Source organism: Pan paniscus, chromosome 12 (genome assembly GCF_029289425.2).
Source record: "Pan paniscus chromosome 12, NHGRI_mPanPan1-v2.0_pri, whole genome shotgun sequence".
NCBI classification, from domain to species: domain Eukaryota; kingdom Metazoa; phylum Chordata; class Mammalia; order Primates; family Hominidae; genus Pan; species Pan paniscus.
The window spans coordinates 18,223,346-18,249,775 of record NC_073261.2 but is presented as its reverse complement, the minus strand read 5'-3'; the positions used below and the strand labels follow the sequence as shown (position 1 = coordinate 18,249,775).

The 26,430-nt window shown below is 48.1% G+C and overlaps 1 protein-coding gene across 1 annotated transcript in view; it reads left to right on the top strand.

Moving 5' to 3' along the window:
- The window catches only part of SH3RF3 (SH3 domain containing ring finger 3), a 374,465-nt gene that overhangs the window by 315,207 nt on the left and 32,828 nt on the right, over positions 1 to 26,430 (top strand). The window contains exon 8 of the mRNA XM_034953589.4: positions 4,058 to 4,377. Coding sequence (XP_034809480.2) covers positions 4,058 to 4,377 — 320 coding nt within the window. The remainder of the gene's footprint in view (positions 1 to 4,057; positions 4,378 to 26,430) is intronic.

Here is a 26,430-nt window from a genome sequence, read left to right as displayed (position 1 = left end):
ATGCAAAGGAATTTATCCAGAATACAGAGCAGAGATGAAAAATGTGAAAGAGATGTATAAACATGGAGGATAGATTGAGGAGCTCCAAACTACTTCTAACAGGATTTTCATAACTAGAAAATAGAAGGGATGGGACAGAGAGAAGATTCAAAGGAGTAGTCCCTGAGAATTCTCCAAAATTGAAGAGGGGCTCAAGTCCTCACACAGAAAGCACAAAGAGTGCTGAGTAGGAAAAATAACCAAAAATCCAAGCCTAAACATGCTGAACTTAAACTTAAAGCATCAAAGGATAAGGAAAATACTATAAAAGCTGCCAGAGGGCAGATACAGATTACTTACATAGAAATGAATAAAAATATAAGAAAGAGCCAGTGTACACACTATTTCAAAAATATTAAGTGTAAAGAAAAATGGGAAAAGGAGGTACTAGCTAAAAGAGGACAAGGTATAGAAGGAAGATTATTTATTAAATGGGAGAGACAACTGGTCAATAAATTATGGGGGAAAGCTAATAAAGAGGCTAAATATATGAGAGAAGGGATGAGCCAGAGAAGGTATCAAGGATGTGGGTGAAGGCATTGACCTGGTGGGACCCAGAGTCCTTGTGACTGGAAGGGAGGGGTGTGGGGAAGTAGAGAGGGGGGTTGGCTTGGAGTTGTGGGAGTTCCGTTTCATCCCTGAAGTGGGAAGCGATACCCCTGAAAATAAGGAAAGGACAAAGCTGGTGATGCAATAGGTCATTTATTCATTCCCCTATCATTTATAAAGCACCTACAGATACTAGGGACATAGAATGAACTGAGTGAGTGCTCACAGTCCTTGGAAGCTGCAGCGGGACTGAAACACACCAAAAGTTTAAAGAGAGGAAAGGGAAAAGCAGGGACCATGGGTGGTGCTTTCCTAAGCAGCCTTCATCTGTCAGCTTGACTTCAAAGAAGGTGTGGGCTACTTTGGCATCACTAACGAGTAGTCCCAGCCAGCTCGGGGTTGGGGCACCCGGGGTGGGTGAAAATAAGGGTAAATCCTGCCAGAGATGAGCACACTCTTCACCAGCCAGTGTCATGACCTGAGCTGTGCCTTGCTTTCTCACGCTACAGTTTTTCTTCTCCGGTGGTTCCATTCTGTGAAATCGGAAGTGACATGGCTGGGGTTCTTTTTCCTCAGAGACTCACTCTTTTATTCAAAAAATGTACAGAGCACCTTCTCCATGCCAGGCACCATTGCGGGCGTTATGGTGAATTAAGCAGCCATGTCCCCACCTCATGGAGCTCCGTTGCACAGTGGGGACAGGCAATGAATAATCAGCCTCCAGCGAACATGTAAATTACACAACTGTGAGGAGCTAAGAGCCTTGGGAGCAAAGGAAAGCTGGAGCTAGAGCAGGAGCAGGGGAGGCTGAGGCTGCAGGGTCAGGCAGCACCGTGAAGGTGGTAGGCAGGTCTCTAGAAGGTGGTATCTGAGCCTTCCAGGCACCCGAGGGTCCCACCTTGCAGCTATGAGGGAGGTGAGGTCTATGGGCAGGGATGCTGGCACTGTGCCTCTGAGGTGACCAGGAGCCAGTCCTATTGGCAGAGTGGCCAGGAGGCCAGTGTGGCTGAGGGGAGAGTATTAGGAGGTGAGGTTGGAGCTTGCTGGAACACACTCCCTCTCTTCTTTGGTGCCTGGGATGAGCAAAGTAGTGCGGCAGGCAAGGGGAAGCCGGCCAGGAGGTAGAGGCCAGCCACGCACAGCCCAGGGGCACAGACCCTGGTGCAGTCCCAGCGCCGAGGGCCACAGCGCTTCCCTGGCAGGCTGTCACCCCCCTTCCAGGGACCCTGGACAGAGAGAAGGGGAGTCAGACAGCTGAGGGGAGAGATGAATAAATCTCGAGGAGCGGCCTCCGAGTCAGGGTTTCCAGGGTGATTAAATGACCCGAGGCCCCTGGATCTGCGTGATTGCCTGACCTGCTCTCCTTGTCAATGTGGAGCTGTGTTGGGTTAGGATCAAATGTTTCAAGTTTCCAACCCAGCTGAAGCCCTGAATATTTAAAAAAAAAAAAAAAAAAAAAAAAAAGAAAGAAAGAAAAAAGAAAAGAAAACAGAAAAAAAAAAACCCACATAAATCAGCCTTTCTGTATTTCACCTCGTAGAAACAGCAGGCTGCCTAAGTCCTGGAGAATCCGGGATCACATAATTAGATCTCACCAGCGCTTCACACACGGCTGTGTCAGAAGAAGGCCCGACTCCCAGATGGAGAGCTTTGTATGTCTCACGGTGCTACTTCCCGTGGCCTCCAAACGCTGTTAGGATTAACGAGTGCATAGTTGGGGGCTGAGAAGATTGTTTTTATTGCATGTATTTTCTTTCATACTCTGAAGCCATGAATGCCACAAAGTCTGCTGGTAGAAAATGATTACAGTATGACATAATTTTTCTCTGCCTTAAGAATGCACAGCAGCTGGATGTGAGCTGCGTGGTGCTGCCCGGGCCACTTGGTATAAAGCAGTGTCTGATGCTCAGCCCAGGTCTCCACTTGGGCCAGAACAACCCAGGACACAAGTCACCATTCCCCTGGGGCCGTTCATTCTCTCCCAGCATTTGTTTCATCCATATTTATTAAGGAGATAATTCCCTGAAATTACTAACACACATAGTAGCAGGATTACTATTAATGTGGTGCCGTGTTTAGAGGGAGCTGTATCTTTTCATATGGGAGATTTTTGTAAATGTTACAACTTTCAATCCCTAACATCTTTAAGAATTGTTTTTGCTGGCAGCAAGGTGGTGGATCCACAGTTGTAAGGTTCCAGTTTTGTAAACCTGGAAGCCCGGTGCTTCGACATGCAGGCACAGCAGCAAATGCAGGCAGATGGCAGCAGGGTGGTGGGTGGCTTCTCCTCCAGGCTGCTGCTGGGAGAAACGTCTGCTGCTTTCTTCCTGCAGTTGTCCCCAGCCAAGGCAGCTCTCACATGCTCAGCCCTCACTCTTGCTGAGTGACATACCCAGTGTGGAAACCAAGGACCAGCCAGGCCAGTTCGGGATCAAGAGTAACTAGAGTCAAGCTTGCTCGGCTTGCGTGCAGTGGTGCTTAATAATTCAGGGGACATCTTGAGGCTTCACTGAGATGCTTTCACAGGCTTTATGTTTATGAGCATTTTACAACCATATTTCAAAACCATATTTTCAAAATTTTTCTGAGTGCTTCAGCTCATCACAGCAGAGAAAATTATTTAGAGCAGGAGTCCCCAGCCTCCAAGCCACAGACCAATTCCGGTCCATGGCCTGTTAGGAACTGGGCTGCACAGCAGGCTGTGAGTGGTGGGTGAGCAAGGAAAACTTCATCTGTATTTACAGCCCCTCCTCAACGCTTGCATTACCACCTGAGCTCCACCACCCATCACATGAGCAGTGGCATTAGGTTCTCATAGGAGCGCAAACCTTATTCCACATACTTGGGATCTAGGTTGCACGCTCCTTATGAGAATCTAATGGCTGATGATCTGTCACTGTCTCCCATCACCTCTAGATGGGACTGTCTAGTTGCAGGAAAATAAGCTCAGGGGTCCTACTGATTCTATGTTATGGTGAGTTGTATAATTATTTCACTATATATTACAATGTAGTAATAATAGAAATAAAGTACATAACAAATGTAATGCACTTGAATCATCCCAAAACCATCCCCTGCCTCAGTCTGTGGAAAAATTGTCTTCCACGAAACGGGTCCTTGGTGCCAAAATGGTTGGGGACCGCTGAGTTAAAGGACTTCATAGAACTGGGAATGTGCCCATGTTCATGGCAACCTTGGCAAAGCTGTTTTAGCTCCACCTGAGGAAAGGGGTGTTTTGAGCCGTGGCAGGGCCCCCTGATCCCTTGGGCTTTGGAAGATAGGAATGCATTTTCAGGGTTTCTTGGCCTGTGTCTCCATCTGTGAAGAGGCCAGGTCTGTCTGGAGAAACTTCAGAGAGAGGCTGTGAGTGCTCGAGAAGGGAGCCTGAGTGTGCATTGCAGCTGCCTGGCAGGCATGGCAAGTTGCAGACTAACCTTTCAACCTGCTGTCTCTCCAACCCCATCTCCAGCTGCCCACTCTGCAGCCCAGGCTCAGGACCGGCCAACTGCCACCGTGTCACCCCTGCGCACCCAGAACTCTCCATCCCGCCTGCCTGCCACCAGCCTCAGGCCCCACTCGGTGGTGTCCCCGCAGCACAGCCACCAGCCCCCGGTGCAGATATGCCCACGGCCGGCCATCCCCCTCACATCAGCAGCATCAGCCATCACACCTCCCAACGTCAGTGCCGCAAACCTCAACGGGGAGGCTGGAGGGGGGCCCATCGGTGTTCTGTCCACATCCAGCCCCACCAACACGGGATGCAAACTAGACGAGAAGAAAAGTGAAAAGGTAAGAGACCCATCCTGGACGAGCCCTGGGCTCGAGGCCAGCTGCTTACTGTAACTTTTTGGCACTAGATGGCAGTGGCATTTGTGCAATTGAAGCTAGAATGTGGGCTCCAAGTGCCTGCCCCTAGATGAACCAGGCGTGTGACAGAGAGGGAGCCAAACCACCAGAGCAGCTGGTTGGAGAGGAATCAGGCAGACCTTGGGTGCTGGCAGGGCCATGCAAGTCCAGCTACATTTCTCATGCAAATCAGAAAAAGGTGTCCCCTCTTGAAAATGCCTTAGTTCCATCTGTTGTAAAATCATTGTAATATACTCATTTTGTTAGAACAGGATATTTATTGCCATGTGCTGGGATATTGTAATAATAAATATACAAATCTACGTGTGCAGTGTGAACAGCACCCACTCCCTTCAATATGTCATCCTTGTGCAGTCCACAACCTGTTCAACCATATGGGACAGGCCTGTTTCCTGAGGAGCAATGAGAAGGAACAGGAGAATGCTGACCTGATGGCTGGTGTGTTTTTTAGCTATTCTTTTAGCCATGAAGTGCTGATTTCATAAAAGAAAATCTGGGCCAGGCGTGGTGGCTCAAGCCTGTAATCTCAGCACTTTGGGAGGCTGAGGCGGGCGGATCACCTGAGGTCAGGAGTTTGAAACCAGCCTGGCCAACATGGCAAAACCCCATCTCTACTAAAAATACAAAAATTAGCCAGGCATGGTGGCGTGCGCCTGTAATCCCAGCTACCTAGGAGGCTGGGGCAGGAGAATCACTGGAAACCGGGGGGCAGAGCCTGCAGTGAGCCAAGATTGTGCCACTGCACTCCAGCCTGGGCAACAGAGCAAGACTGCATCTCAAAAAAAAAAAAGAAAAAGAAAGAAAATCTGAGTCCAAGAAACTTGTTCCGGTTGCCACCCTGCTAGACGTTAGATTAACCAGGATGAGAATCCAGACTTCTAAATCAGTGCTGTCCAGCAGAAACATAATGCAAACCTCAAATCTAATTTTAAATTTTCTAGTAGCCACGTTTTTGAAAAGTAAAATTAATTTTAAAATAAATTTAAAAGGTGAAATTCATTTTAACAGCTTATTCCATTAAACCCAATATCCAGAATATTATTGTTTCAACATGTAACCTATGTTTTAAAATTGTTGATGAGATATTTTAGTATTTTTTTTTTTACATGAAGTTTTTGGAAGCCCATGTGAAATCCAATAAGCAATTCTCCAGGGCTCAGGGCCCACGCACTGCCTGAGGCTGTATCCCTAGGGCGTTGGGCTGTGTGCTGGGCAGGGAGCCACTCTGGGTATTGGCCTTGCTGCCTGAACGGTTTAGGGATTGTTCTCTCTTGGCTTGACTGATTCTGCGGATCTTTTGACATCTTTCCATATAAAATTAGTCTTTGGATCACCCTGGACACTAGATGGTGTGTTCCAGGCAGGGACAGCCTCTCTCTCTTTCTCGAGGACATTGCCAAACCCAGCGCTGACTCGGCGGGCTCTCTGCCCATCACCCTAGAGGCAGGCCCTGCTCCCCTGTCCTCAACATGAGCCAGGAACGCTGCAGACACGGGCCACACCAGGTTCCGCAGGGCCTCAGCACCTCCTGTGTTGTTCAGTCCAGAGCAATGGTTGTTCCCGTGCTGACTGGTGTGGCAGAGCCATGCAGCTAGCAAAGCTCAGGTCTGCTCCAGCCTAACAGGGCACCTGGCATGAAGGGCAACAGCTGCTCTGTGTTTTGTGTGTCTGTTTGAAGATCAGTTCAGTCTTGAATCTGTTCCCTTCTACCCTGCAGCCCTTGTTATGAGATGTGGCTGGGTCTCATCAGGAGGGAGAGGTGGGATTCACAGTCCTACCCTCTCACTTAAGCATTCTTCCTTCTTCCGAGCTGCTCAGGAACAACCAGGGGCAGACTTGGAAAGTGGGGGCCGTAATAGTTCCTTAAGCATTTCTAGTTCTTTGCCCAAGAATTCCGTCTCTCTAGTTTGTGAAGCAAATGGGACTGGCTTCAGTAATACCATTGCTGAGTGGGTTTCTATGACATTACGTCCTGTACGAATCTACACGGAGGATGATGCTGTTCCCCATCACCCACCTAAGTGTGATGCTAATGAACACCAGCTGGGTCTGTTCCTAGCCTGCCTGTTAGACACTTTGTAAATATTTCGCTTTCTCTTAAGGTTTATGCCCTCTAACAGTTGTGCTATATCAGCAAAGAACAGTTGAGTCCAGAAGACACCCCAACATCCCTCTTGATGAAAGGCGACATGCAGGGACGCCCTGCCATGCAGGGAAAGCTGCACATACAGTGGCTCAGCCTCCTCCTCCCGATAGCTCCCGAGCCTCCGTGGGCAGCAGAAGTGCGTAGGCCACGCTTGGGGCTGGACACATGCTGTGGGAGCAGTCCACGCTGCACTCCAGGCAGGAGGGGAAGTGGTTTTTGTGAGGCCCTGTGAGCTTATGTCCAGAGGTTCAGCAAACCCCAGCAGAGAAGCACGTTGCCCTCCCACACATTGTGTGTGCTTTTCATTCCCACCTCTCATAAACAACAAAGACAAGCACTGGTCTACAAAACCACCTGTGAACATTTTTCCCATCTGTGTTCCCACTTGAATTTCTCCTAATTTGCAGCAGTGCCCAAGGCATTTACAGCTGCCATTTGCAGCAGAAGAGCAGAAATGATGGTCATTTTAGTCCACTGCTCAGAAGCAAGTGAGCCAGTGTGACCTGCACCAGCAGACTGTGCTGGGCTAGGGGGCTGGAGCCAGCACACTCCCTGCAGGCCGCTTCCTGAGCCCCACCCCGCCATGACTACACTAAACAGGCTTCCTAACTTTGGGCAACTTGATCATAGATGTACACATGTCTAATTATGGCAAAGGTTTTTTAAAGCATTTGGCAGTATTCTCCAGTCTGTTTCTGTTAAATTTTCTTTGGGAAAAGACAGTGAGCTCCTCACTCCCACATCCACTGATACATATACCTCAGTGCAGCGCAGTTTCCTAGCGCCAGTGCTGCTAAATTCCACCCAGGCCCTTCCATGCATATACCAGAGAGAAGTCAGGGTTGATACAGCTCCTGGGCGCCGTAGAGTAGGGAGTAATTTTCTCCTAGGAGCGTGGGAGATTTACGCGCCATATCCCTGTGTGTGGAGAAGGAAGAAGCCCCAAAACCAGGTCTGTGTTGTATGGTGTCAGTGGCTATGGTCAAGGTCCCAGGAGGCTGGTTCCTGGGAGGCTTGTGCCAGGAGGCTTGTCCCCAGGAGGCTGGTGCTGGCAGGCTGGTCCCAGGAGGCTGGTCCCAGGAGGCTGGTGCTGGGAGGCTGGTGCCAGGAGGCTGGTCCCAGGAGGCTGGTGCCGGGAGGCTGGTCCTTGGGAGGCTGGTCCCTGGGAGGCTATTCCCGGGAGGCTGGTCCCTGGGAAACTGGTCCCTGGGAGGCTGGTGCTCTGCTGCTATATCCAGGGGGATTGGGCCTTTGAGCTCTGTTCCCTGCGTGGCCCGATGTGGTGTGCAGGCCTCTGGGGATAATACAAGTGCAGACAGAGTGGCAATTCTTTCTCCAGACCCATTCCTGAACCAGAGCTCCTCTCTGGGCCCAGGCATCTGCCAGCCTATGCAGGAACCTCTCCAGCCTACTCTCCCAGGTCTCTTCCTGCCCACCTGCCTGATCATATTGCTCCCTGCAGGGGCTGCCTTGTGGCCAGGCTCCCAACACCCACAAGTTACACAGTAGAACTCAAATCTGGTTTTAAAAGGTGGTCTTCAGGATTTAAGTTATCCTTTTGCACTTAAAAATGAATTTTGTGCTTGAAACAACCATGGAACACTGCCTATTGTGTCCATCCATGACAGTTTTCTGGTTTTGAAACTGTGTGAGCACATCAGCACCAGGTGATACGAACCCTCAGGGTACCTAAGTCCAGGGGAGAGTCACCCAGAAGAGAAGGGTGCAATGGGCTGCATGCAGTTGGCATCCCTAACCACCCAACCAGCCATCACTCACTCTCTTACTTGTGCCCCAATCCCTGACTCATCTGTGTATTGCAAAGAGCATGAGGATGTACCTGGCAGAGCGCAGGCACACGGTTCATAATGATGGAAAGGTCAACCCCGGCCTGGAGGAGCCAGAGTATAATACAGGTCACTGTACAGGTAAACAGGCGATTGATTGCAGGAAAGGGTGGGTGATAGACCTGCATGTGGGAACAGAGGGTCCCCGACAAAGGCGCCTGGTCAGCCCAGGTCAGGAGAGACTTCCCGGGGCACAGGTGGGAGGATCTTTGGCTGAGGGTCAGCCTGAGCAGAGGCCAGGGGACATGGCCTGAAGGTGAGGGCCAGGGACGGGAGAGGTAGCAGGCAGCCCTGGGAGGGCCTCGTTGCCAACCGCTCAGCACTGCAAAATCTGCAGATGCTTGGCAGGAGGGTGCCATCCTGTAACTTAACTACTTAAATATCCTGTAACTTAAATACTATCGTATAATAATCATATCATATAAAAGTCAGTGCAACTTACATTACATGGTGAGATAAGAGAGAGAAGAAAACAAAGGTACTGCTTAATATACACATTCACACAGACATATTCATAATAAAATAGGAGGAAATACTTACAACAATTACAATCCTCATTTCTGTAGCTGTTCACATGGTCGTGGCTGGTATTTATAATTACTTTGTCTACTATCCAATCTGTATTCCCCTTCCCTTCAGAAAGCGCCTCAGCTGGGCACGGACCCTTACCTGGTGGGGTGACCCGAACCTTCATTCCTGAAGGGTCTGGGCCATTTTTAGTCCTGTCTGGATTGGGTGGTTATAGTTTTCCATTGACCTCAGGAAGGCTTGAGCACAGGCCATGAGTGGTGCTCCTTGCTTCCTCGGGGTTCTGAGCCTCTTGCTGTCCCTGTGCAGTTGACCAAGTCCACACGGTGAGAGCGCTTCCGCCGGCTGCCTGACTTCTGTGGAGCCCTCTCCTTGGTGCTGAGGTTCCCCAAGGCTCTGGCCTGGCCATGAGTTCCACAGCAGCATTCTTCAAATGATCAATCCAGTGGATTGGGACCCACATTTTTATTTAGATTGGATGGGATAAACAGAATGAAACAGGGTAGGATAGATCTTCATGGTGAGCATACAGTAGGGACGGTACACTGGGGAGCTTCTGTGTTGCTGTGTGCGAGTCCTGACATAAAACTTAATTCAAAAACATCTCGAAGCCTTAGGTCGACAACCCCAGCCCATAGAAGGCACCTGGTGATGATTGTAGACTAAAGAGAATTGGAAAAACTGCTGCCAGTAAGTTTTCACTCTCACGACTTATGGGAAATTCTTTATGGGCCAGAAAAAAAAAAAGTTAACTCTCCCTTTATGGGTGTGGTAGTTTCAGTTTCAGTGAGTAATAGAATATTGAAACTTGAAAGAGCCTCTAAAGATGTTTTATATTAAACTCTCCATTTTCCATGATGTTCCTGAGGCTCAGAGACCTTCAGAGACTTGCCTGGGGCCACACAGCATCGGCAGTGGAGCTGGCACAGGAATGCTGGCCTCGTGCCTCCTGTGTTGGGTCCAAGTGCTGACTGTGGTGACCTCCCAGTCCCTGGGAGGCCATGGCCTGTCCAGGAGTCCCACAGTGAGACATCTGGTGTAGCGGCTGGTAGGAGACCATGAGGTTGGCCTTGGGGGGAGAAAGGGCCCTAGGTGTCTGCCTTCTGGGTCCACATCGGACCCAGCCACAGCCAGAACCCATGCAACAATGAATCACTTACCAGTCCATGTGGATGACAGACATAATCAAGACTCTGCAAACCCACTTTGGTCTGAAAGGAAAAGAGGACCTGACAGAATGACCCATAATGACAGCAGCAAGGCCTGGTCTGGGGCGTGGAGTCTGTGGGACACATGTGTGCACCCACCCATTAAATATATGTATATCTCATATATGTGTGTTACATATGGCATATACACTCATGATATTATATAGGAGTGTGATTATATTTTTAATGAAACCCCAGGAACATCCAATCTGAAGAAATCTTGAGGATGAAGCTCTTTTGAGTAGCCAGGCAGCTCTCTCCAAAGTGAAGAATCGCTGGCTTATAAATGTATTTCCTCTCGAGTGGAGGCACCCTGCAATAGGTAGACCCTTACTCGTCTATCCCAGTTCTGTCGACAGGCAGCCTGGGAAGCCAGCTGCTGCCAGCGCTCATCCCAGCTTCTCCAGGTTTACCAGTGCCATTCACTTCCGAAGTGACAGCTACACTCTGCTGGCACAGGCTGGCTGCATGCTCCCACCAACCAGGGTGGGGAGCGGCCTGCTGTCACCTGCACACACTGGCATGAGAGGTAGAAGGGGCTGGATCTGACCTCACCCAGAACTGATTCACCCACGTGGGAACCATCATGCAGGTCTTAGGGGAGACCTGCCCTGCAGCCTGCTCACGGAGCCCCTTGGCCCATGCTCTGTCATCAGGTGCAGCCACAGTCTGATGCATCCCTGGGCTCCCAGGCCCACTGGGGGCTTGGGAACCTCAGGTCTGCCCCAGAGCAAAGTCACTGAAGAGTCTCATGGTCAGCCATGGGCCATGGAAACCACCTCCGCCCTGGCCACTCGTGCCTGGCAGCTCTGCTGGCTGGTGGCACTGGCGTTGGCTGGGCAGAAGGGGTCGCAGAGTCAGCCCCGTGTGGCTGGGAGCACCAGTGACTCCAGGTCCTCTTCCTGTTCCCCTATTGTCAGGCTGCCTTCCGAGGGATAAGGGGAGCCGGCATGTGCGGCTGAAAATGAACCCATCCTGAAAGCGTGAATCCCAGCTGCCAAAAAACATTTTGAAGTTTTCCAGACAGCCTTTTCTGGAAGGCATAAACTGCTGGAGCATCACTTCACTGGTGACAGGAGTGGCAACCTTTCTCTAAGTTAGGAATGTCCCGTCAGAGCACAGGCCCTCAGTGGGGCAGGGCAGTGGCCCAGCCTGGTCTGAGCAGAGGTCAGTGGTGGCCTGGAGGCTTCTCTTGTTATCTGCGCCCTCCCAGGACAGCAAGTGAAGCTGGCTGTCTCCAGTTCTCCTGTAGAAACTCCGTGGCCTCTGCATTGGGATGAGACTTCTGGATCTCAGCGTGGGGTTGTGAGTGCTGGTGACCCTTTCAGGGTACAAATGTGGACATGAAGTCCAGAGAGGCAAGGTGACCTGCCCAAGGCCACACAACGAGTAGGGCACTGGGAATGAAACCAGGCTCCATGGTACCCACAAGTGCCCACTCCCCATTCTCTGCTACTGCTAGTCAGCTTCTCTTCTGGGGAGAATAGCCTAGGGCTCATGCTGCTGAGCCTTCAGAAAGTGGCAGGGACGAGGGAAGGAGCACAGTCATCTCAACAGCGAGTGAAGCTTGAATTTGGAGGAGGAAGACACAGTGGATTAATCAGCATGGAGGGTGGACCTGGGGTCGGCTGCCTAGTGTGAATCAATCTCCTGTTTACCAATTATGTGACTTCGAGCAAGCTTCTCCACCTTCCATGCCTCAGTTTCCACATCTGTGAAATGGGGATGATAGCACCTACCACCCTGAGTTGTTGGGAGGAGTAAATTTAGTTAGTTTGATGAATGCATAGCGTAGTATTTAGAACAAAAGTATTAGAAATTATTAAGAATTTGATAGTTAATTGAAGTCTGGATCCTAGAAGAATTAAATGATCCATACAGATGTAAAACTTATATCCCTGAGGCTTCTCTAAAAGATCAAAGGAGGGGTTAATTTTGTTATATGAACAATGAAGGGAACTCAAGTAAACTATTATTCAGAAGTAGGGTTTCAACTGCAAAGCATTAAACTAAAATGCATTTTTAAAATAGTAATACACTTTAGAAAATGAAAAGGATTTGTAAGTCAAGTGTAATAGTTGTGAGGGTTCTGCCACCCTCCCCAAAGGGCACTGACTAATAACGAGTAACTAATCAGGATTACTGTGAAATCCTACACTCTAGTGCCACATGAACTGAACAAGCAAGCATGCGTGTGACAGTGTGGCTGGGGCGAGCGATGCACACACTGCATGGCCGGGAGCCCCGGCACAACTCAATTCCCACATCAAGTCTAGATTCTGTTCTGCAAAATTCTACTGCTGTGACTGCCTTCTTTTTCAACTGATATATTCTCACAGTGCTTTCAAAGACATGGGATTTTTTTCCAGCCGTCCATGCCCAGAAAAACTCAGTGATGGCATTAGTTCAGAAGAAAAACAAGCGCACGCCCCATAAACTACATCAGAAGGTAATGCCCACACATCGGACCCAGCCGTCTGTCCCTCCCAGAAGGCAACAAAGTCAGCATGGCGGGGCATCTCTGAACATTCCACAGCACTTGCCAGCGCTCTCCATTTTGGTCCCATAACTGAGGGAAATGCCGAGAAAGAACACAGAGTGCTGGGTTCGGCATTCTATTTGTTGTGGTTTTATTTTGTTTTTTCAGGCACTCAGGCCATGTGGTGCGGGAGCCAGGGGGGGCACTCTGTAACCTCAAGGGAATAAGACGGCTTCATACCATCATCTCCCTCTAGGGGAAGTCACTCCTGGGACAGTTTGGTTTTTATTCACCTGATAAGCTATGTGCTTGCTTAAATTCCTTCCAGGCCGCATCTTAATACATTACAGGACACATTTGTATATAGCATGAGAATGAAACTCATTAATCTTTTCAGAGGATTCACACTCTGTCTGGATCTCAAATAGAACCAATAGGTCAACTTCATGAAAATGTTATTGCTATAGGATTTCTTTGTAAGACCAGCAGAAATGGCTAGATTTATGGCTTCATCACCTGCCTTCTAACTCATATTTATTCTCTGTTTCACTTTAAGGTCACCTTACAACTCCCCTAGACTTCAGTTTATTTAGTGTGAAAATGGGAATAATGTCTTTTTCTACTCATGGAAATACTATAAAAATTAATTATTGGTTTGTATCAGTCAGGGGTCTCCAGAGAAACAGAACCAGCAGGAGACAGAGAGAGAGAGAGAGATTGAGAGAGAGAGAATTTATTTATTTTAAGGAATTATGTGACTGTGGAGGCTGGCAAGCCTGAATTCTGTGGGGCAGCCCAGCAGGCTGGACCCTCAGTCAGGAGTTGCTGTGCAGTCTTGAGGCAGAAAATCATTGTCCACAGGATGCCTGTGATTGCTCTTAAGGCCTTCAGCTGATTGGGCGAGGCCCACCCACATTATCAAGGTATGTACTTTCAGTAATCTCTTTTACTTAAGGTAAACTGGCTGTAGATATTAACACATTTGCCAAATGCCTTCATAGCAACATCTAGATTAGTGTTTGCTCAAACAACTGGGTACCTGCCTAGCCACACGGACATAAAACTCACCATCACCGTCCATCCTTTGTCAGCTTGACATCTCCCTAAACTATACTTAGTTTCCACATAAAGACAAAAGCAAAGTCATACTTCTGCCTAATACGATACAACAAGCCTGACTACACCAACAGTGCATGTGCCCTTCCCAGAAGAGGATTCAGAGTCTTTGAGTGATGCTTCCTCTTCTTCTTGATATCTTGTAACTTAAATACTATCATATAATAATCATATCATATAAAGTCAGTGCAACTTATATTACATCGTGAGATAAGAGAGAGAAGAAAACAAAGGTACTGCTTAATATACACATTCACACAGACATATTCTTAACAAAATAGGAGGAAATACAACAGTTACAATCCTCATTTCTGTAGCTGTTCACATGGTCATGGCTGGTATTTATAATTACTTTGTCTACTATCCAATCTGTATTCCCCTTCCCTTCAGAAAGCGCCTCAGCTGGGCATGGACCCTTACCTGGTGGGGTGATCCAAACCTTCATTCCTGAAGGGACTGGGCCATTTTTAGTCCTGTCTGGATTGGGTGGTTATAGTTTTCCATTGACCTCAGTCACGGGGCATTGTGATTGAGAGCGCGCTAGGAGACACCCCAAGGGATCTCCTGTATCCCAGACATGCTCTTGCCCATGTCCACTATGGAGTGCAGTCCAGTTTCCCACGGTGGTCAGGATCAGTCACCCCAGCCAGCACAGTAGTTCCCGTTCCTGCCTTTGATTCTAAGCCACAAGGATCCCAAAGCGGCTGAGTGGCAGTCTTGAATTCCAGCTCAATGGAATCATTGTCGTGTTTCCTGGTGGCAACATTCCTCTCCCTGGAACCAAGACCTCTAGACTAGTAGAACATAATGTTGTGAGAACAAGAAGCAGACATTTTGCTAGTGGGTTACTAGGGGTCATAGTGAGTGGTGCTTCTCCCATTTCTGCCCCATGATTCCTGGGCCCATGAGTCCCGGCTGTAGGAGAAATAGCACCATATATTTGATGCTGATTCAGAGCATACCCAGCCTTCTGGAGAATATTGTCCCAGCCCTGCAAGGGACTGTCACCCAGCTGGTGCTGTAACTGAGTCTTCAAAAGGTCATTCTACATTCTGTCAAGCCAGCTTCCAGCATGATGGGGAACATGGTAGAGCCAGTGAGTTCCATGCACACGAGCCCATTGCTGCACTTCATTTGCTATGGAGTGAGCTCCTCAGTCAGAAGCAGTGCTGTGTGGAATACCGTGATGGTGGCTAAGGCATTCTGAAGTCCATGGATATTCACTTTGGCAGAAGCATTGTGTGTAGGGAAGACAAATCCATATCTAGAGTGAATAGTATCTATTCCAGGAAGGACAAAACACCATTGCCCCTTCCTTGATGGAGGTGGTCCAAGGTAGTCGCCTTGCCCCCAGGTGGATGCTGACCATCTCAGGGAGTGGTGACATGCTGGGGACTCACTGTTGTTCTCTGCTGCTGGTGGATTGGACACAGTGGTAGCCGTAGCCAGGTTGGCCATGGTGAGTGGAAATCCATGATGCTGAGCCCATGCATCACCTCCATCCACAGTGGCCACTCTGTTCATGGGTCCACTGGGCAATGACAGGAATGGCTGAGGAAAGAGGCTCAGTCATTGACTGTGCTCCACAGAATCCCATCTGTGGAATTACTAAAGTCCTCCTCTGCTGAGGTCACCCTTTGGTGAGCATTTAAATGGCACACAAATTTCACCACGTTTTCCCATTGAAAGAGGTCTTTTCACATGCGCTTTTCCAATTTCCTTGTCACCAATTTTCCAATTATGTTTCTCGCAAGTCCCTGACCAACCAGCCAAACCGTCGGCCACAGCCTACGAATCATTAAACAATCACACTTCCAGCCACTTCTCCTTCCAAGCAAAGTGCACAACCAGGTGCACTCCTCAAAGTTCTGCCCACTGAGAGGCTTTCCCTTCACTGCTGTCCCTCAGGGATGTCCCAGAGAGGGGCTGCAGTGCCGCAGCTGCCCACTTTCAGGTGGTGCCTGCATATGGTGCAGAACCATCTGTGAACCAGGCTCAAGTCTTATCTTCCTGTGTGATCCTATGGAACTGCCCAGGAGGCCACAGGTGCAGGCTGGGAGAGAGAAGGCAGCATAGCAGGAGTGGTGACCATGGGCATTTTAGGCCACTTCCTCATGTAACTTACTGGTGCCTTCGGGACCTGCTCTAACCCGATCATGTGTCCACCCTTCCATTTGGTCATGGAATGCTGCTGTGCATGCCCAGCTTTATGCTTGGTGGGTCAGATAACACCAGTTCACAGTGGGCAGCTCTAGTTGCATGGTAACTGGTGGCTCATGGTCAAGCATTTAGTCTCTACCAAGGCCCAGTGGCAGACCAAGAACTCTCTCTCAGAAAGAGAGTAGTTGTCCTTGGAAGACAGCAAACGCTTGCTCCAAAATCCTAAAGACCTGCGCTGTGATTCACCTGCCAAAGGCCCCACCTAGCATCCCTGTCTGCCACAATAGTGCCTCAGGCACCACTGGATCTACTGGGTCATGTGGCCCGGTGGTAGAGCATCTTTCACAGCAGCCTGGACCTGTTGTAGAGCCTTTATTTGTTCTAGGTCCTACTCAAAACTATCAATTTTGGGGGTCACTTAATAAATAGGCCAAATTAGTACACCCATCTGAGGAGGGTGTTGTCTCTAAAAATCTAAAGAGCCCCACTCACCTCTTTAACTCTGGCTATAGGAGGGGCTAGACGCAACCACTTTTTCTCCACCTTACAAGGGATGTCTCAATGTGCCCCCACACCACCAAACCCCTAGAAATTTCACTGAGGTAGAAGGCCTTTGAATTTTAATTCGATTTATTTCCCATCCTCTGACATGCAGGTGTCTTACCAACAAATCTAGAGTAGTTTCTACTTCTTGCTCACTAGGTCCAGTCAGCACAAGGCCATCAATGTCATGGGCCATCTCGTATGACATCTTGAGGAAGGCAAAGGTGATCACCATCCCTGCAAACTATTTTGTGACATAGAGTTGGAGAATTGATCTACCCCTGAGTTTCATTGCTGGCCTTGCCTGCTGAAGGCAAACTGCTTCAGTCTTTACTAACAAAAAAAGCATTTGCCGGATTAATCACTGCATATCAGATACCAAGAGATGTGGTGGATTAATTTGCTTAAACAATGAAACCATACTGGTATGGCATCTGCAGTTGGAGTCACCACCTGGTTAAGCTTATGATAATCCTCTGTCATTCTCCATGATCCATCTCTCTTCTGCACCGGCCAAACAGGAGAGTTGAATAGGGATGTGGTGAGAATCACCACCCCTGTATCCTTCAAGTCTTTGATGGTGGTACTAATCTCTGCAGTACCTCTAGGAATGCATATTGCTTTTGTTTTACCATTTTCTGAAATAGAGGCAGGTTAGTGGCTTCCACTGGCCTTTCTTGCATAACAGCCCTCCCTCCACAGGTCAGGAAACCAATGTGAGGATTCTGCCTGCTGCTGAGTACGTCTAGGCTAATGATGCATTTCAGAACTGGAGAAAACCCACAGGATGGGTTCAGGGCCATACTTGAACTGTTGTGAGAAGGACATGAGATAAAACTCCACTGATCACCTGTGCTCCATAAGCCCGTCCCTGACTGGCAGACCATAGTGACGTTTGGCTCTCGTCAACTTAGGGTCAGTTCAGATCCAGTGTCCAGCTGTCCCTGAAAAGTCTGATTATTTTCTTTCCCCTAATGCGCAGTCACCCTGTTAAGGTAGATCCCTTTGGGGAAGCCTGGGAGAAAGATTAACAGTGTAAGATTTTGGTATGGCCCTGGGGTCTTTCCTCAAGGAGACCTAACCTGTAAATTCAAGGGATTCTGAGTCTGTAAAGTAGCTCAAGCCTGGGAATTGATTGAAGGGTTGCGACTCTGTTTTGTGATTCAAGTTATACTTCTGTTCACTAGACCTAGAACTCTTCTGTTTATACAGCTCAAGTAAGAATTTAGTAGACAGCCCATCTATTTCTCTTCCAGGAATATAATGGACTGCCAGTTGCCAGTTGATTACTGCCTTGACTGTGCTGTCTGTTTTGGTAACTTGTCTCACGGTATTACCACCTGGTCGGCCTTGTCTTTGGTAATTATGTGCCACCGTGTGGGCCCTGCCCCCCTTGCTCTGGGACCCAGTCACTTCCAGGTTTCCCAGTTCCGTGGCCATAGTTGCCACTGTAAGGTCCGGCCTGTGGAGAAGTGTGACTCCAGAGCTTTTCAAGGGTGCGAGGACTCCCCTCACACATCTGTTTCTCATAGTCGTGGTGAAAGGCGTGTCCTCTGGACCCTCCTGGGGTGGGAGGAAATATTAGTTACTTCCAATTTCTGATTATTGTGCAACTTGGTAACAAACAGGGACTCTGGAAGCAATGGGGAAGAAGCCATCAGACCCCGAGGCTCACAAAAGAGGAGATGTTCATGTTTGTTTCCGCTGCAGTCAAGCTACCCAAAGTTTTTAACACCTTGGAGAGACCTGGCTGCAAATGTTTGTTTTAGGAACATGCTAAGACCATGGAGAATGATGCCCCTGTGACATGGAGAGATGCAAGGGAATTGTCCCTCAGTGGAGGCCCCTTTCTCCCTGTCACAACTGATTCCCTCAGCTGGGCTTTCAGGACTCTGCCAGAGGTGGTATAGACAGGGCAGGGGTGAACATTTAGAGTCTTCTCTTAGAAAGAGGCACCCGTACAAAGTGTGCCTGGCAAGAGGTCACCAGGAGAGGAAGGATAGACCCTCGCTCGGGAGGGTCCCCAATTCACAGAACATAGCTCTAGAAAGGAGAACAGATGGCATCTGTGCTGGTAGACCTGCCAGCCCCCACACTGCCAGCAGGCCGGGCTGCAGCATTTTTACAGGGGATCATTCAGTTTCTTCTAAAATACTCCCAGGGACAAGAGCTCACCACTTAATGAGGGGGCTTGTTTTATGGCTGGACTGACCTATTAAAAGATTCATCCTCTTGTCGGGCAAAATCTACAGAGTCTACACACACAGATACACATCCACACACAAATATACACACATTCATACATATACATACACGTGTACAACATGAACTCACGTACAACGTGAACACATACAAATAACATTCACGTGCAATAAGCATATTTATGTATATACATCTACATGAATACATAACAAAAATACACATACAAACATGATTACATGTACACACATTCACGTACATATAAAATACATGTGCACACATGTAAACATCTGTACACATGTACAGATGCATACACAAATACATACATGCATACATAGCCTCGCATACATACACATCCTGCAGAGTTGATCCACTTCTGCCAATTCTGCTCCCTCACAATCGATTTCCTCTTCTAAAAATAGCCCTTCTGATATTGGAAGTCATCCTTCCAAGACTTTTTTTAAAGAGACTTTATTTTTAGAGCAAATTTAGGTTCACAGAAAAATTGAGCAGAAAATGCAGAAAGTCCTCATATACTCCCTGCTCCCACACATGCACAATCTCTTCTACTATCAATGGCCTACACCAAAGTGGTACATGTGTCAGGACTGATGAACCTACCTTGACACATCATTACCCAACGTCCATAGTTTACGTTAGGATTTACTCTTGGTTTTATCCAAAATCTATGGATTTTGACAAATGTATAATGACATGTGTCCAGCATTATAGTATCATACAGGATAGTTTGACTGCCCTAAAAATCCTCCGTGCTCTGCCTGTTGTTCACTCTTTCCCATCTAACTCCTGGCAACCACTGACCTTTTTACTGCCTTCATAGATTTGCCTTTTCTAGATTGTTATACAATTGGGATCATACACAATGTTGTAGCCTTTTTGCATTGGCTTATTTTATTTAGTGATGTGCATTTACGTTTCCTCCATGTCTTCTCATAGATTAGTAGCTCAGTTCTTTTTAGCACTGAATAATATTCCATTGTCCAGATGTACCACAGTTTATTTATCCATTTACTTACCAAAGGACATCTTAGTTGCTTCTCAGTTTTGGCAGTTATGAATACAGCCGCTATAAACATCTTGTGTGGGTTTTTATATGGACATAAATTTGGATAAATACCAAGAAAGGAGATTGCTAAGAGTATGTAAGAGTATGTGCTGAGGTTGGTAAAAATACATTTAGTTTTGTGAGAAACTGCCAACTCTCTTCCAAAGTGGCTGCACCATTTTGCTTTCCTACCAGCAATGAATGAGAGTTCTCATTGCTTCATATCCTCACCAGCATTCAGTGTTGTCAGTGTTTTGGATTTTGCCATCCTAATAGTTATGTAGTGGTCTCTCATTGTTATTATACTTTGCAATTCCCTAATGACATCTGTATTAGGCCATTCTTGTACTGCTATAAAGAAATACCTGAGACTGGGTAGTTTATAAAGAAAAGAGGTTTAATTGGTTATGGTTCTGCAGGCTCTACAGGAAGCATAGCAGCTTTTACTTCTGGGGAGACCTCAGGAAGCTTCCAATCATGGCAGAGGACAAAGAGGGAGCAAAGAGTCTCACATGGCAGGAGCAGGAGCAAGAGGGGAGGGAGGAGGTGCTGTACACCTTTAAACAATCAGATCTCATGAGAACTCACTCACTGTCACGGGGAGAGCACCAAGGGGATGGTGCTAAATCATTCGTGAGAAATCTACTTCCATGATCCAGTCACCTCCCACCAGACCCCACCTCTAACACTGGGGATTACGATTCAACATGAGATATGGTGGGGACACAGACTCAAACCATATCAACATATAATGCTGAGCATCTTTTCATATGCTTATTTGCTACCTGTACATCTTTTTTTTTTTTTTTTTTTTTGAGATGGAGTCTCGCTCTGTCGCCCAGGCTGGAGTGCAGCAGCGCGATCTCGGCTCACTGCTGCAACCTCTGCCTCCCAGGCTCAAGCGATTCTCCTGCCTCAGCCTCCCGAGTAGCTGGGACTACAGGCGCCCGCCACCACACCCAGCTAATTTTTGTATTTTTAGTAGAGACGGGGTTTCACTGTGTTAGCCAGGATGGTCTTGATCTCCTGACCTCGTGATCTGCCCGCCTCGGCCTCCCAAAGTGCTGGGATTATAGGCGTGAGTCCTGCGCCCAGCCCGTACATCTTTTTTAATGAGATGTCTGTTTAGATCTTTGCTGAGTTTTTATTTGGATTGTTTGTTTTCTTATAAAGTTTTAAGAGTTCTTTGTACATTTTAGATATACCATAGTGGTCTTTTGCAAATATTGTCTCTCAGTCTGTAACTTGTTTTCTCATTCTCTTGACAGTATCTGTTTCAGAGCACAAGTTGTTAATTTTCATGGAGCCCAATTTATTAACTATTTCATGATTGTGTCTTTGGTGTTTTATCTAAAAAGGCACTGCTAAGCCTAAGGTCCTCTAGATTTTTCCTTATGTTATCTTCTAGGAGTTTCATAGTTTTGCATTTTACATTTAGGTCTACAATTCATTCTGAGTGTGTGCGTGTGTGTCTATATCTGTGTGCATGTCTATACTTGTGCATGTGTGTATCTATATGTATGTATGTCTATATGTGTGTATGTGTATGTATATGTGTGCATGTCTATACATGTGCATGTGTGTATATGTTTGTGTGTATATGTGTGTATGTGTATGTATATGTGTGCATGTCTATACATGTGCATGTGTGTATATGTTTGTGTGTATATGTGTGCATGTGTTTTTGTGTGTATGTGTCTATATGTGTATGTGTGCATGTATGTGTGTGTCTATATATCTGTGTGCATGTGTGTGTATGTCTACATACTCTGTGAAAGAGAGAAGGAGGCTGCATATTTAAAGGGTTAGGCTGAGAACCCTCCTGGTCTGCTGGTGGAAATGTAAAATGGCACAACTACTTGGGAAAATAGTTCAGCAATTTTTTAAGAAGTTAAACATGCCACCTATCACTCAGCCATTCGACTCCTAGGAGAAGCAGACACACAGGCCTACACAAAGGCTCCTGCATGAGGGATCCGTAGCAGCTTTATTTGTGACAGCCTCAGACTGGAAATGGCCCAGATGTCAATCAGGTGATGAATGCATGCACAGACAGTGGCTCAACCCTGCAAAGGGGCACCAACTAGCAAGAAAAAGAAACCAGCTGCTGATACACACAGCAATGGAAGGGAAGCGCAAAATCGGTCAAGAGCCAGACAGAAAGCAGAATAGCCACTGGAGGGTCCCATGTCTATAAAACTTTGGAAAATGCACACCCATGTTTAGTGACAGAAAGCAGCTCGGGGGTTTCCTGGGGACTGGAAGAAGCCCTGGAAGGACGGCAGGACCGGGGGGCCTGGGCCCACCGTGAGGGCAGCGGCAATGCACATCGCCCAGATGGTGGGGCTGCTGCAGGGGGATCTGCTATGTCAAAACTTGTCAAATATATATTTTTAAAAGTTAAGACAGCACTTTATTTTTAAAAAGAACATCATGTATTTTTGTGAGTATATAGATTTTAGAGCCAGAAGAGAGGACGAGCATGATTTCCATATCTATTTGAGAATGAGCGTTTGAAGCAGCTCCTCTCTGATTTAATCCCACTGGGCACCTTTTGCCTGATCTGACCGTTCTGCAGTCCCCTGGCAGCAGTCAGGACAGGCTGCACACGCAGAGGAACAGAGCCAGGCTGAGCACCCTCCGCCCTCATTCACCTCCCTAACAGACCTCAGATGCCCGTAGCCAGCTGCACCAACAACACCCCAGGGCGCAGTCCTGTGAACATGCTCCACCTCCATGCGGGCTGCTGGGTCAGAGGCAGAGAGACCCTGGAGGACCTCCTCAGAGCAGAAAACATTTCAGCCCAGAAGTGACACACATCACATTTGCCCGCAAGGTTCCCACAACTCACTCATCAAAACTAGCTAGATACGGTCATGTGTCACTTAAAGGGAATACGTTCTGAGAAACGCGTCGTTTGGTGATTTTGTCTTGTGAACATCACAGAGTGGACTCACACAAACCTAGATGGCACAGCCTGTGACACACCTAGGCTGTGTGGTGTAGCCTCTGGCTCCTAGGCTAAAACCTGCACAGCATGTGACTGTGTTGAACACCATAGGCAACCGTAACACAGCGGCAAGTACCGTGTGTCTAAACATAGCTGAACATAGGAAGGGGAATGTGTTGCACTGTGATGTTATGACAGCTGCGACATCAGTAGGCAACATGAATTTTTCAGTTTCGTTATCATCTTATAAGAGCCCCATTGTGGTCTGTCATTGACCAAAACGTCCTTATGTAACACATCATGCTGCTTGGTCCCACTGGATCTCAGAGGGGGCAGGAAGCAAAATGTTTCCATGCGCCTGGCAAGAAGCGAGCACAAACGATGACCAGTCAGGATAAGAAGGAAGTTAGGCCCAGTGTGGTAGCTCACACCTGTAATCCCAGCACTTTGGGAGGCCGAGGCAGGTGGATCATTTGAGGTCAGGAGTTTGAGACCAGCCTGGCCAACATGGTGAAACCCTGTCTCTATTAAAAATAAAAAAATGAGCCAGGCATGGTGGCGGGCACCTGTAATCCCAGCTACTCAGGAGGCTGAGGCAGGTTAATCACTTGAGCCCGGGAGGTGGAGTTTGCAGTGAGCCAAGATTGCGGCAATGCACTCCAGCCTGGGCAACAAAGCAAGACTCTGTCTCAAAAAAAAAAAAAAAAAAAAAAAGTTAAAATCAGAGCTGCTTCTCATGGTGACGTTTTCAACCCTCTACGGCTTTGATACTGGAACTGCCTTCCCAGTTAGTGGTGGTCTCCTGGGGCTACTAGATGCATGTCAAGCTCAAGGTCTTTTAAAGGGCCGCAGCCACCAGTCTTGGCTCAGGAGGCTATGGGAGCAGGGCCAGGCATGTAAGCTGAGAACACAGGCTGTGCAGGGCCTGAGGTGTGGCTTTGCACCTTGCAGCCCATGCCATGCCTTTCTTCTCCACCCCAAGAATGCGGGCCCCCTGCAGCATCCCATAGCCCGTGCTTACACAGCATATTTCTTCTGTGCATTGTGCGTTATCCCAGAATATTCCTGGATGAGTGAGAATTTATCAGGAGGGAAGGGCCTGGATCTAACTAATCCCTAAAGACACCACCTCACTGTGTCCTCCACTCTGTATCCTGGGGTGTGTGGCATACGGCTGGGCCCCTGTGGCCCTTTACTAGCCCCAGTGCTTTGCTTTGGGGCCAGAACTGCCTGCCTGGTCTGTTGGTTTTCCATGCATGCATCTGCTGCTCTGTCGAGGAAGGGTTTGACAGTAATGCCTGTTGTGCAGGGGTCACACTAATGTGTGCAGTGGGATGGTCTTCTGTGACCTAATTTCATCAAAGCACAAAACTTAGGCTGCCTAGAAAATAACAGTTAATGTGTCCTGTGTGTGTGACTTCTCCTAGGTGGGCTGGCAATGGGAGCTGGGCCCCAGTGGCTCAGAGTGACTGAGCACTGGTCTTGTGTACTTCTGATTAAGGACAAATCCATAAGCTCCAGAAACCCAACAAGCAAATAGTAATAAGTCTGGCAGAACGCTGGAAAGCTTAACCATTATGTTTTTGCTGAACAAAAGAACCCCCAGATCTCATGAAGAAAAGCCAGAAAACCGTGCTTTTCCTCAGAAGGTAGATCCGAATTTTTCCAGCCATTGGTTATGTGTGCAGCTTGGGGCCAGGCGTTTGTCCACTGCAACCACAACCTCAGACATTGTTCTGTGGGGGTCTGAGCCTGGACAGCAGTGTTCTCAGAGCACTTTCCAGGACATGCAAGCTGTAAGATGAATCCATGAGCAGATATGCTTGATCCTGCAAGCTGGAGTTACTTAGTGTTGATCATTTCACTCTTCATGCGTCCTGTCTGAGGGTTAGCTGAGCCCGTTCTGGTGGTGGGCAACCACAGAGCTGTCTTCTGGCTAATGAAGACAAAGCCACCTTCTCAACTACAGGGATTCCTTGTCCCTTCTGGGGTGGCTGGGGTGGCCCTGTCTCCTCACCAAAGGCTCCTGGGACCTCACTACGTAAAGAGATGAGATTACTTTGGAATGACTTATTTCCTCATCAATAAGTGATGGGAATTAGAAGGATGACCCACAGCACCCAGCAGCTCTAGCCACATGTGAAATCCATGCTTGCATTTCGGGTAGACTCCTGCTCCATCTGGAAAAGATCATCTTTTCCAGAGTTTTGCTGGATCTCAACAAGTCCCTGGAAGCACCTTGTCAATCTTTGGTTCTCAGAATTTGCCCTTCCTTATTGCACATCTGGGGAGACACCACCCACTTGAGTGTAGTTGCCCTCTGGTCATTCATTTATTTTTCATCTATTGAATATTTGTGGAGCACCCACTTTGGGACAAGCCCTGGCTCAGTACTCTACGTCCAGAGCTGAACAAGGCAGTCTGGAGGAGGACAGGCAGTTACACCAAGCTCCCTGGACTGGCTCTGACAGTGCCACGCATGGGGTGCCTGGAAACTGCTGTGGCCCGGGCTGGTGGAGGATGGGTCATCACAGAAATAGCAGAGCCAGAGGTGCAGATGTGCAGGAAGTAGAGGCCTCGGCTCAGCCACCCCTGTTCCACAGGCCACAGCTTAGAGAGACCCTTTACAGAGAAGTCAGCTCACAGCAAACAAAGGGTGCTGACATTTCATTCCTTCTTCCTCATGATAAGAAATCTCTTCTGTTGCCTGAGGCAGAGTCAGTGTATTAGTCAATTTTCACACTGCTGTAAAGAAATACCAGAGACTAGGCTGGGTGCGGTGGCTCACGCCTGTAATGCCAGCACTTTGAGAGGCCGAGGAGGGCAGATCACTTGAGGTCAGGAGTTCGAGACCAGCCCAGCCAACATGGTGAAACCCCATCTCCACTAAAAACACAAAAATTAGTCGGGTGTGTTGGCAGGTGCCTCTAATCCCAGCTACTTGGGGGCTGAGAATCACTTGAACCCAGGGGGCAGAGTTTGCAATGAGCCGAGATCGTGCCATTGCACTCCAGCCTGGACGACAGACTCTGTCTCAAAAAAAAAAAAAAAGAAATTAATACCTGAGACTGAGTAATGTATAAAGGAAAGAGGTTTGATTGACTCTCAGTTTCAGCTGGGGGTGCCACAGGAAACTTACAATCATGGCGGAAGGCAAAGGGGAAGCAAGCACCTTCTTCACAAGGCGGCAGGAGAGAGAAGAGAAAGTGAAGGGGGAAGAATCCTCATAAAACCATTGGATCTCATGAGAACTCACTCACTATCACAAGAACAGCATGGGAGAAACTGCCCCTGTGATCTAGTCCCCTCCCTCCAGGTCCCTCTTTGACACATGGGGATTACAATTCTAGATGAGATTTGAGTGGGGACACAGAGCCAAACCATATCAGTCAGTGGCAAAATTCATCATTGGAACAGCTCATGTAGGCCCAGACACTGTTGTATTCCATGGGTGAGGAGGTTGCTGTCCAAGCCACCTGCTCCAGGACACATGCTGCAGCGGGGTCTAAGTCTCTTTCTTTTCCGCTCACCCCCTTGCTGTCTCAGCCTCACATACCTAATAAGACGGTCCCAAGAGCTTAGTCATAGGAGATAGACTAATGCACAGCCCTGGATAGCTTGTCCTGCCTTTTTGCATGGGGCACGTCTTGTTAAACTTTTTCCACACTCTATTTGCTGAGACTATGCAGACACAGGGAGAGCAGATGCCTGGCAGTTCTCTAGAAGGCAGGGG